General features: G+C 37.1%; 3 protein-coding genes across 7 annotated transcripts in view; all 3 read right to left on the bottom strand.

The window, feature by feature from the left end:
• The window catches only part of RBP1 (retinol binding protein 1), a 17470-nt gene extending 12259 nt beyond the window's left edge, over window positions 1-5211 (bottom strand). Inside the window, exons 1-2 of the mRNA XM_009273350.2 lie at window positions 3579-5211; window positions 2748-2926 (exon numbers count right to left, since the gene is read on the bottom strand). Of these exons, the coding sequence (XP_009271625.1) occupies window positions 2748-2926; window positions 3579-3651 (252 nt within the window). The 5' untranslated portion in view covers window positions 3652-5211. The remainder of the gene's footprint in view (window positions 1-2747; window positions 2927-3578) is intronic.
• LOC109279299 (nicotinamide/nicotinic acid mononucleotide adenylyltransferase 3-like) lies at window positions 4860-6974 on the bottom strand. The gene is made up of 2 exons (XM_019470498.1): window positions 6902-6974; window positions 4860-5648 (listed from the first exon to the last, which is right to left on the bottom strand). Exons 1-2 carry the CDS (start codon window positions 6972-6974, stop codon window positions 5239-5241), a joined length of 483 nt encoding a protein of 160 aa, XP_019326043.1. The 3' UTR covers window positions 4860-5238.
• Window positions 6975-8182: 1208 nt separating this feature from the next.
• LOC103894038 (nicotinamide/nicotinic acid mononucleotide adenylyltransferase 3) overlaps window positions 8183-12541 on the bottom strand; it is a 27039-nt gene continuing 22680 nt past the window's right edge. For all 5 annotated transcript variants that reach the window (XM_019470504.1, XM_019470501.1, XM_019470502.1 and 2 more), the window contains one exon: window positions 8183-8971. In XM_019470504.1, coding sequence (XP_019326049.1) covers window positions 8562-8971 — 410 coding nt within the window. In that variant the 3' untranslated portion in view covers window positions 8183-8561. The remainder of the gene's footprint in view (window positions 8972-12541) is intronic.

Below are 12541 nucleotides of genomic sequence, written 5' to 3' on the forward strand. Positions count from 1 at the left end.
CGGTTGGACTCGATGATCTTAGAGGTCTCTTCCAACCTTAATGATTCTATGATTCTATGATTTGGAATTATTGTAGTTACGCTCTACCCTGACTGACTCAAAGACATGTTTTATAACTGAAAGGTGAACACAATTTCAGTGAATTATACACAAGATCTAACCTGTTCACCGTGCGAATATCATTTTTACTGATGTTAACTCTAGTTAGATGATATATTCTTCATTAAAAGAAAAATTGAGCTATGCCTATTGGATGAATTACTTCTAAGGTTATTTTTGCTAGTCTCCTGATGATTGCTCTGCTATATAGATTAATGTTTAACGTGTAATTTGTCTTATCCATGTTACTTTGTACTTCTCATACATTGAGCTACTTGGATAAAACTTGCCCAGTGGTCTGCTCAATCCACAATATAAATAACAATAACTGATTCACAATCTCTCCCATTACACAGGTTGACTATTAATGATTAAGCCATTTACGGCATTCAGTTTCACAAGCTGTAGATGAGAAAAGGAAACACCAAGGATGATATTCAACCTTTGTTTTTATGGTGGTTTTCTTCATAACACCACTCAGGGAGCAGTCCAGTATGTCTTATATCGTCTCCATGACCCTTCTCTCACAAGACTGTTCCTGGACTGTTGGAGTTCTTTTGTTGCTTAACAACTGCAAGTTTTGCCTGACATTATGGTTATCAGATTTGGGCTGAAGTGGCTTCAGAAAGACAGCTTCTTGTACTGTTTTGCCTTTGAGAAAACTGAGGTCTCATGTAGAAAATAAATCTTTAATGAGAAAATTGAACATAATCATAGAATCATAGAATCATTGAGGTTGGAAAAGACCTCTAAGATCATCGAGTCCAACCATACATTGGTACAAGGCAAATCAGCTGCAGTTGGTATCCGTTGTTGGAGGCTGTAAAGGGACATGGAGGATTTCTGAAAGTTTTTGTGGAGTTACGTGCCTAAGTCATTCTTAACAAAACAAACAGTCAGGGTTAGTGACTACCCCTTGGGTTTTTTTGGAAAAGGCAAGAAGATGCTAGTACCTTCTGCTTCCAAGGCCGAGTAAGCATTTTGCACTAACCAGCCAATAGATAAAATGTTTAAGCAACCCTTGGAAGTAGGGTGAACTAGGTTCCACTCCAAATCAAGTAACTGTGTAGTGACCAGAATAATCTTTCTCTAATTTCTTCTTTCTGGTTCAACATTTTGAATTCTTCCCCATCATTCAATTTAGCAAAATAAGGTAGAGAATTTTGGCCTGTTACAAATAAAGAAATATTTAGGGTATTTGTCAGGAAATTAAAAGTTGTGTGTTAAATCTATTAAGTATTTCAAAAGCAGGACTAGGCAGGGGCCACACTTCCATGTCTTCTGAATTGGATTTTTCAGCATAGTGGTTGTCTGACACATTTGTAAGAACTGACTGCAGGTACATGTTAGACAGCCTCAGAGCACCATTACTTCTTTCCGCCATGTAGAGGATGTTTTAGTCCTCCTTTAGATGGAGTTTAATGGTATTTAAATACAGATAATGCTTAGATGGAGACAGTTGGGTACACACACAAACCACTACTTCACTGACTCAAACATTAAGGACATTTTTAGTGCTTGAGCAGCTGCTTTGAACATTGCTATCTTTGACAGTAATTTAGCCACCTAAGTCTAAGTCTTTCTTTGGGCTCATAACTGTTCAGTGGATCTGGACCTCATTATCCTCATTAAGAGCCTTTCAGCAGTCAAAAATGCATTATGCCATTGGGGCACTTTCCTATACACAAATACACATTGCTTCTCCCTTCTGTGAACTTTGTATTCTGAACTCTATCATGCTTCTACCCTCTGTAACAAGGAGCACAGAAGGATTAGTTGAGGCACTTGCTAGCTAGCCATTCTTTTTTTCTGATCTTCATGATCTTTCCCTTTCCTGCCATCACCAGAGCAAAAGCAAATTTGCATATCCTAGTGTTAGAGAATAATATCGGTTCTAAATGGCACTATCTTTCTAAGAATGGAACCCTATTAATTCTCTTTTATGTGATTTCTCCTCTATAGTCTCTCCTGAGATAATTTTCTTTTGCTTATCAACTTCTTCACTGTAGGATATTGCAGGTGTCATACTTTCAAACTAACAGGAAAGAACTTGGTATTCTCAAGTTTTTCCCCTGTTAATTGGTATTTATCAGTCATAAGTTAGAAAATACTGTCTTTCTGGCAAGCAAAAAGAGCTCATAAGGCAGAGTCCTCAGTGTTTGCTTATTGATTGCAATAAGATTTGTTCCAGTAGGCTAATTAATGCGTCTGCTCTAATAAATACACCCAGGAAGGAAGGAGCACAGGAACAAGAACAAGAAAGAAAAGCTGCAATTTCTAAGCACTTGGCCATTCTTACACATGGGGAATAGTGCCTGACCCTGCCATCGGTGGATTTCCTTTACTGTAAAACATTACTCAGTAAAGAGATTCTGAAAGTCTGAACCTAAATGTCTTTTTGACTGACAAATATCCCAGTATAATTGAGTAATGTTTCACTGAAGTTACTATTCATTCATTGATAAAATTAGCATTCCTTTAATGTAAAGGCACATTAAAAACTGTGTGCACATCTCGGCAAACTGAGAAGTACAGAAACAATTTTAGGAATAGCCACACAAAATGGTTAACAGATGTGGTCTATGAAAGGCCTCAGATTATTAATATTCTTTTTTTTTTTTGTCTGTTGTTACAGTTCTAATTCTTACCATGCATTTGCGATCATCCACCCCAGCTAAATCCTCCTCAAACTCCTTTCCTACATCAAATTCCATGATGTAATTTCTAAAAGTGCTTAGCGTTTTAATGATCATATGATCCCCATTCTGAAGGATTTCTTTGTCAGGTTTTAGCAAGTTTGCTATTTTTCTTACAGCAACATTTACATCTGAAAAAGAAAAAGAATTATTTTAATCCATAAAAGTCTACCACAAAAAGAAGCTTGTAGCTTTTGGCAGAACTAAAATGAATAGTTATATATTCATTTTATAGATAAATAAATGAAGATAAATAAATGTCCAGATCTTTCACACCAGCTTTCTCATCAGGAAAAAGTCCATAACCTAATTCTTTTAATTTAAATAAGTTCATGTTTTGATTTTCTGATTATGTGGAATCCTAAAAAATACCATTTGTATTTGACAGTTAATAAGGCCTTCAATATTTCTATAGAAATACTAGCACTTTACATCAAATGCAAACACACAAAATTGCATCAAGTACATTATTGTCTCTTTATTACACATAAAAATTTTACTCTTTTTCACATTATGGTTGTTTTTTTAAGTTTGAAATCTGCCACTTACCTCTTCAAGCTATGTAGCTTAATGTCTGTTAATGTAAGCTTCAAGATGGTAAAAAGTACAGGCTGCTTAAGACAGAACAATTTTGCATAAGGCAATTCTTAAAGTGCATTCCTGAAAAAAATGTTTCTCACAAAAAATGATTTATGACTGTACAAGAAAAAATAGATTCATGTAAAGACGAAGAGAGATTGCATTTATTGATAATTTATTAAAGAAACATGAAGGGAACCTTACCCAGTGCTTTCAGATACTCCTCAAAGTTGTCATTGCTGACCATTTTCCAGTAACCATTGAAATCTGCAGGCATCCCTACTTTAGGTAATTGTCAAAATCAAAGTCTCAGAACAGTGTGTTGATTCTGCACCACACAGCTCACTGTCTTTCTTTGTGGCGAGTTTGAACTCTGGTTTCTTTTAGCTCTTTTTTAGACCATGTAGCTATGCAAGTCCAACAATAATCAGATTAGAAGAAGTGTTGCCTTTAAATCCTTCCACAAGGCTGAACCTCTGAGATTTCTAATGACAGCAGGATGACTTGATTTAAACAGAATGAAACATTCACCTTCCATATAACTTCTGTAAGGGTACCGATTATCTGGAGATCCATTTTAACCATATTACTCTTCATTTTTCATGCCACTCAGAAAAAAACCTTTTAAATAGCTTTAGTTTAGGATATTAGCCAAAGCTATACAAGTGCTTATCTTGTGTGGTTTTTGAGGCGAATCCTTCTTCCTTGAATATGTTCCAGGTACTTTACGCCGCCTTCTTTTCAGAAAACGATCATACAGACTCTTTCAGTGAAAGCAATTTGTGTCTGACATCATTACTTTAACTTGTTCCGCAAGCTCCTTAATTCTAGAGAACTACCAGTGGAAGCTGTTTGGCCAAATGAGGGCTCAAAAAGGGCCAGTTAGGTGGAAACTTGTATTAAGAAGCAGAGGTTAATGCTGTATATTGATAAATGCTACATCACTACTGAATGCATGTTTTCAGTTAATTTAAGCAACATTGAAACGCAGAGGTAGCACTTCATAGAGATTCTATATTATTTGAAGGTGTCTTCTGTCAAAAATGCGATAGACTGAATCAGCAGAATAGGCAACCAACATGTAAGAGAATGGATTTTTTTGGCTAACATTTCTGGCTCAAATACTGAGACAGCCTCTTAGCTATTTTCATTTATTTTCCACTGTGTATTTTCAAATGGTACAGCTGAAGTTCCTCTTGGATATGTTATCTACTCCAGGGCTTTGGCAATTACTTACTCTTATAGAAGACTCTGGATCAGAGAAGCAAAGAAACCCACTTTAAATCTGGGGATGAGGACTGTCTATAATTTGTGAATCTGGAGGCTTAAAAGTGACATGAATGGTGCATGCATTTTTAAGTGCTTGCACGAAAGAAAGATTTATTTCTATCTCTTGTTCAAACTGCCAAGAGACAAAAAGTTATTCAGGGTCCGAAAAAGTCAAAGTTTAGCAGTAATATATAATTAAATATATATTTATGTAAAGAAAAGTTATGGTTCGTTTTATTTTGCTGCTTCAGAACAGTAAGGCATCTTCATGCTAAAACTGTCTGTAGGATTACAGAATTACAATTCAGGAAAGTACTATGTTTGACCCTTAAGTATTACTGGAGATTAATATTTACTGTTAAGATCTTATTTCATTTATTTTCACGAGGAAGCTGTTCTTTATATATTTTAGGCTATGCAGCTGAGCATCCCGATTTGCTTAAGCACTACCACACACAAAACCATGAATTTAAACCACCACATGAATTCAAGAAATTTTGGACTGATGTACTTTCCCTTCATTAACGAGAAACAACCTTCTCAAGAACTTTACATGAAAAAACCCCAGGTCTGTCCACTTCACACACTACAGACATCAGTCATTTAGAGGGTTTAGTGTTGTGTTATGCAACTTAAGAGGCTGAAGCAAGTCACCTTCATTCTTCCGCTCACTCTCTTCTGTGTAGATATTATGGTGTGCAATGTAGGATATAACAGAATCTGGTATGAGATATTTTACACTTAATCCTCTGCACAAGGCATAGCGTATCTGTGTTGCACTGATTTCATTCTGAATCCATTCTTTCACCAGAAAGATATTGTGCTGAAATTTAGTTAAAAGGTCTGATTCATTGATATACCGAGCAGGATCAGAGCCAGCACGGCTAACACAGACCAAACCAAACTTTTCCACTATTTCTTTGATGTGTTCTTCCTTCCAGAGATTGGGTGTATTAATTGTCTGTAGAAAATCAGCCCCACAGAGCAGCTTTAATTCTGGTAGAACTGGAAAGACAAAAGGAAATGAGAGATTTATGTATTTGCTTGGTTTTCTAGAAAGTTTATACTTAAAATTGGTTTAAACTCATAACTTTTTTTTTCTTTTTTTTTTTTTAATCATTTACCTTTACTCCAGTTTTCTTTCAAAAGGTTGCAAGAAAAATTCAACTTGGATTTTATGTGTCTGGTCACAATTACTTTATCATCTACTTCATCATCACTCACAGCATATCAAATATTATCTGTACAATGTTAAAGGAGAATTATTCCTCCACTCAAGCAAGCCAAAAAGGGCAAGAAGCAAATAAAGAAGAGAATTATTTCAGCACAAAGACTAGACTGGGTTGAACCTTGCTACTACACCCCAGCCTGCCCTGCTCGCTTTGCTCAGGTACTGTGGGACCAACCCCAGCCAGCGAGGCCCTTGCCTGCCACTGTGTGACCGCATATGGCTCCCCATCCCTTCGGGAGCGGCTGTCCTACTGCACTCTGGCACACAGACACAATGTTCGCATACTGTCACGTTAGCCAGAGAACAACCTAGAATTTCGCCTGGGTTTGTGCACCTACATCATCTAAAACATGACGAACTGTATCTAATCTAACCAACCTAACTGGTACAATAAGCTTTAATCCAGAAAAGTCTACCACAAAAAGAAGCTTGTAGCTTTTGGCAGAACTAAAATGAATAGTTATATATTCATTTTATAGATAAATAAATGAAGATAAATAAATGTCCAGATCTTTCACACCAGCTTTCTCATCAGGAAAAAGTCCATAACCTAATTCTTTTAATTTAAATAAGTTCATGTTTTGATTTTCTGATTATGTGGAATCCTAAAAAATACCATTTGTATTTGACAGTTAATAAGGCCTTCAATATTTCTATAGAAATACTAGCACTTTACATCAAATGCAAACACACAAAATTGCATCAAGTACATTATTGTCTCTTTATTACACATAAAAATTTTACTCTTTTTCACATTATGGTTGTTTTTTTAAGTTTGAAATCTGCCACTTACCTCTTCAAGCTATGTAGCTTAATGTCTGTTAATGTAAGCTTCAAGATGGTAAAAAGTACAGGCTGCTTAAGACAGAACAATTTTGCATAAGGCAATTCTTAAAGTGCATTCCTGAAAAAAATGTTTCTCACAAAAAATGATTTATGACTGTACAAGAAAAAATAGATTCATGTAAAGACGAAGAGAGATTGCATTTATTGATAATTTATTAAAGAAACATGAAGGGAACCTTACCCAGTGCTTTCAGATACTCCTCAAAGTTGTCATTGCTGACCATTTTCCAGTAACCATTGAAATCTGCAGGCATCCCTACTTTAGGTAATTGTCAAAATCAAAGTCTCAGAACAGTGTGTTGATTCTGCACCACACAGCTCACTGTCTTTCTTTGTGGCGAGTTTGAACTCTGGTTTCTTTTAGCTCTTTTTTAGACCATGTAGCTATGCAAGTCCAACAATAATCAGATTAGAAGAAGTGTTGCCTTTAAATCCTTCCACAAGGCTGAACCTCTGAGATTTCTAATGACAGCAGGATGACTTGATTTAAACAGAATGAAACATTCACCTTCCATATAACTTCTGTAAGGGTACCGATTATCTGGAGATCCATTTTAACCATATTACTCTTCATTTTTCATGCCACTCAGAAAAAAACCTTTTAAATAGCTTTAGTTTAGGATATTAGCCAAAGCTATACAAGTGCTTATCTTGTGTGGTTTTTGAGGCGAATCCTTCTTCCTTGAATATGTTCCAGGTACTTTACGCCGCCTTCTTTTCAGAAAACGATCATACAGACTCTTTCAGTGAAAGCAATTTGTGTCTGACATCATTACTTTAACTTGTTCCGCAAGCTCCTTAATTCTAGAGAACTACCAGTGGAAGCTGTTTGGCCAAATGAGGGCTCAAAAAGGGCCAGTTAGGTGGAAACTTGTATTAAGAAGCAGAGGTTAATGCTGTATATTGATAAATGCTACATCACTACTGAATGCATGTTTTCAGTTAATTTAAGCAACATTGAAACGCAGAGGTAGCACTTCATAGAGATTCTATATTATTTGAAGGTGTCTTCTGTCAAAAATGCGATAGACTGAATCAGCAGAATAGGCAACCAACATGTAAGAGAATGGATTTTTTTGGCTAACATTTCTGGCTCAAATACTGAGACAGCCTCTTAGCTATTTTCATTTATTTTCCACTGTGTATTTTCAAATGGTACAGCTGAAGTTCCTCTTGGATATGTTATCTACTCCAGGGCTTTGGCAATTACTTACTCTTATAGAAGACTCTGGATCAGAGAAGCAAAGAAACCCACTTTAAATCTGGGGATGAGGACTGTCTATAATTTGTGAATCTGGAGGCTTAAAAGTGACATGAATGGTGCATGCATTTTTAAGTGCTTGCACGAAAGAAAGATTTATTTCTATCTCTTGTCCAAACTGCCAAGAGACAAAAAGTTATTCAGGGTCTGAAAAAGTCAAAGTTTAGCAGTAATATATAATTAAATATATATTTATGTAAAGAAAAGTTATGGTTCGTTTTATTTTGCTGCTTCAGAACAGTAAGGCATCTTCATGCTAAAACTGTCTGTAGGATTACAGAATTACAATTCAGGAAAGTACTATGTTTGACCCTTAAGTATTACTGGAGATTAATATTTACTGTTAAGATCTTATTTCATTTATTTTCACGAGGAAGCTGTTCTTTATATATTTTAGGCTATGCAGCTGAGCATCCCGATTTGCTTAAGCACTACCACACACAAAACCATGAATTTAAACCACCACATGAATTCAAGAAATTTTGGACTGATGTACTTTCCCTTCATTAACGAGAAACAACCTTCTCAAGAACTTTACATGAAAAAACCCCAGGTCTGTCCACTTCACACACTACAGACATCAGTCATTTAGAGGGTTTAGTGTTGTGTTATGCAACTTAAGAGGCTGAAGCAAGTCACCTTCATTCTTCCGCTCACTCTCTTCTGTGTAGATATTATGGTGTGCAATGTAGGATATAACAGAATCTGGTATGAGATATTTTACACTTAATCCTCTGCACAAGGCATAGCGTATCTGTGTTGCACTGATTTCATTCTGAATCCATTCTTTCACCAGAAAGATATTGTGCTGAAATTTAGTTAAAAGGTCTGATTCATTGATATACCGAGCAGGATCAGAGCCAGCACGGCTAACACAGACCAAACCAAACTTTTCCACTATTTCTTTGATGTGTTCTTCCTTCCAGAGATTGGGTGTATTAATTGTCTGTAGAAAATCAGCCCCACAGAGCAGCTTTAATTCTGGTAGAACTGGAAAGACAAAAGGAAATGAGAGATTTATGTATTTGCTTGGTTTTCTAGAAATTGTATACTTAAAATTGGTTTAAACTCATAACTTTTTTTTTCTTTTTTTTTTTTTAATCATTTACCTTTACTCCAGTTTTCTTTCAAAAGGTTGCAAGAAAAATTCAACTTGGATTTTATGTGTCTGGTCACAATTACTTTATCATCTACTTCATCATCACTCACAGCATATCAAATATTATCTGTACAATGTTAAAGGAGAATTATTCCTCCACTCAAGCAAGCCAAAAAGGGCAAGAAGCAAATAAAGAAGAGAATTATTTCAGCACAAAGACTAGACTGGGTTGAACCTTGCTACTACACCCCAGCCTGCCCTGCTCGCTTTGCTCAGGTACTGTGGGACCAACCCCAGCCAGCGAGGCCCTTGCCTGCCACTGTGTGACCGCATATGGCTCCCCATCCCTTCGGGAGCGGCTGTCCTACTGCACTCTGGCACACAGACACAATGTTCGCATACTGTCACGTTAGCCAGAGAACAACCTAGAATTTCGCCTGGGTTTGTGCACCTACATCATCTAAAACATGACGAACTGTATCTAATCTAACCAACCTTACTGGTACAATAAGCTAGTTAGTTGACCTACTAAGTTTTATTTTATTTTTAGAGAAATTTGAACCAGCAGAATATTATACAGATAATATTTTGTGTCATGCGGCCATGGTATTTTCGTTCTAGTACAAAGAGATCTAAAGCCAAATTTGCTGTACCTTGAATAATGACCAAGAATGATCTTCACTAATACAATTTTTTTTTTTTCTCTCCATTTCTTATTTGCTGCCCACCGCCTGAGCCCCAGTACAGAACTATCTCTTTCCTCAAAGTCTGTTCTACAGCACTCATCGTTAGGTATTTTCACAGCCTTGCATTCATGTGAAATGAAGAGGAAGGATGGAGGTATTGTCTCCATTTTACGTTTATTTGTGGTTGCAGACAGTTAGCACATCTGCAAGTCTTATACAAACACCTTAAATCAGTGATTTGAAAAATAAGAAACATACCAGTGATGATGCATGAAAAGCATACCTTAAGTGCCTTAAGATACACTCAGTTTTGCAGAGGTTTAGTACATACCATGGAGTTAACTACAGCAAGTATTTCTTCTCTTCTTACACCCCTCACTACACATCTTCTGACCCTACAACAAAGGTGGCAGGGGTACTGCACTGCACCCTCCTGTGCTCTGAATGCAGCATTACTATAGAAGGAGGACTGTATGGGACAAGGCTATCTTGAAACATTCATGCCTGACAGATTCACCATAGACTGTCCACATACTTAAAAACATAATTCTGGTTTTTTTAGAGTTTATAATTAGTGTATTTGGTAGGAATGTGAAATTCTTGTAACAGTCCCCTCCCCCACAAACCACCCAGTAATTTTTATTTTGATACCCACATCTGCAAGGTTGGAACCTTTAGATTCAACGCTCTCATCTCTGACACTTGAGCTAGTACAGAAGTACCTGCAAAAGTTGTCTGTGATTCCTGTGTGGACCAGGACTTGAAGAGTATGAAACTCTGAAAGAATGTCCCAGATACTTCTGACAGGTGATGAACGATGAGACACCAAGAACCTTAGGGTTCACACAACCCTGGAAGCTCTATCATGATAAAGCTGATCTTTTCTGCTTCATCCCTTCCAAGCTGTCCTCTGCCCATCTATTTCCTCATGCCAGTTCCAATCTTGTCCTTCCATTCACAGATTCTACTTTTCCTTTCCAGTTCCCTGTCCTCAGTTCCATGTTTAGACTGTTTCCAGTCCCCTGCTTTCCAGAGCCTTACCTGGGTTTTATGTTACAGCTTGCTTTTTACTTAACAGCAACCTCCGCAATAAAACAGTACTCTGTCCCAAGCTGTATTAGAGAAAATATTACACCAGAGCTTTTACAGTGTTGATGGGTTTTCTCTGAATGTACATGCATTGCAGTTCTAGGTTACTAGAAGCTAAATTAACAGATTGTAGGCTTCACAAAAAGGCTGTTAGTTTACAAATAGATCTCTGCATATCCCCACATCTTCTGCGCCAGTGACAAAAATGTGTCTTTGGCCTTTTAAGAGCACTTTGCTAAATGATGATCTGCAGCTTCCACAATAGATAATGGTATAAAACCCAAATGGCTGATGCAATGCTCCATTTTTTGATAAGTACAATAGCCTTTATTTCAGGCCATGGTATGTCTGGATTAGGGAAATTTTTGCATCCAATGATCATAGAATCATAGAATCATTAAGGTTGGAAGAGACCTCTAAGATCATCAAGTCCAACCATTGACCCAACACCACCATGCCCACTAAACCATGTCCCTGAGCGCCTCATCTACACGTCTTTTAAATACTTCCAGGGATGGTGACTCAACCACTTCCCTGGGCAGCCTGTTCCAATGTTGGTGGACAGAAATGAATTGCAATTCTTTAAAGTGTTGTTCAGGGAAAAAGGAGAGGGTAAGCTAAAGAAGAAATAACTATTAACACAAAGGAAGTAGCTGGATTTAAGGTCTAATTAAGGGAGACTGCTGTTGGAATATGCCAGAGAAAAGCATTCAAGAAGTGACAACAAAGTTGTTCATGTAAGGCAACGGAGAGACTTGAAGTGCAGGGGATTCAATTAAAAATGAAATGAAGGCAATCAACCATCTCTTGTAAGTAGGAGAAGAAATATTGCACGTGAAGCTATATTTGGTGAATCAAGGAGGGATGGCAAATCCCTGGGCACTGAAAAACAGAGAAAAAGAACTCCATAGTCTTGTCGTTTTCATCTTCGTCCTGAATGACTGGCACCAATAAGCTATTCTGTTTATTAAAACTGCAATCATTTGTCTATACCTGTCCTCAGTGAACCTTTTTATTTGCAATATATATTAAAGTGACCTGATTATTTCATGCAGAACAAAATCATGATGTTCAGCACCATGCAAAGAAGTCTTACAGTTTAATAGGCATACATTTAGTAGAAAAATAGTATATTACGGAATTTTGCCACTGCTAAATTCAGCCATCAAGCTGATCTTTGTGAAAGCTTCCATTAGGTGACTGGGCCTTTCTACAAACTTCACAGAAAACCCCAATTCAAGAGATTTCATTGTTGGGAGGGTTTTTTTGGGGGCGTGGGGGGGGAGGGAGGAGGAATTGGGTAACAGTTGCCTACCATTAGAAAGTTTGTGCTAACCAACATTTATTTATGAGAAAGGGGAGGAACTCTATTCTGCTCTGGAGTTCTCAGTAGCTCTTGATCATTCCCCATGCCCCATGCCATACCATGCTAGTGACCAAAAGAAGTAGGAAGAAACCATTCCGCTCCTTCTTGGCAGGCCATGTGTTTAGTATAGCCAAATCCGTATCACTGCCCAGCCAGTCAAAGCACTGAAGGCAGAAAAAGAAAGTAACAACAGGATGCTAGCCTTTCTCTGTTCAAACTAACAGATTGTTTTTTGTGGATAGCTGCCAGATAGAATAAAAAAAAAAAAAAAAAATCAAAAAAAACCAGCCACTATTTAACAGAACAGAAAATCAATTTTT

Source organism: Aptenodytes forsteri, unplaced genomic scaffold (genome assembly GCF_000699145.1).
Source record: "Aptenodytes forsteri isolate BGI_AS27 unplaced genomic scaffold, ASM69914v1 Scaffold382, whole genome shotgun sequence".
Classification (NCBI taxonomy): Eukaryota; Metazoa; Chordata; class Aves; order Sphenisciformes; family Spheniscidae; genus Aptenodytes; species Aptenodytes forsteri.

Excerpts from the sequence above, each read along its gene's own strand:
- LOC109279299 (XM_019470498.1), bottom strand. The coding sequence starts at position 6,974 with ATGCCTGCAGATTTCAATGGTTACTGGAAAATGGTCAGCAATGACAAC. Across the intron at positions 5,649-6,901 it reads GGAGTATCTGAAAGCACTGG|TTCTACCAGAATTAAAGCTG; the intron begins GTAAGGTTCCCT and ends TTGTCTTTCCAG.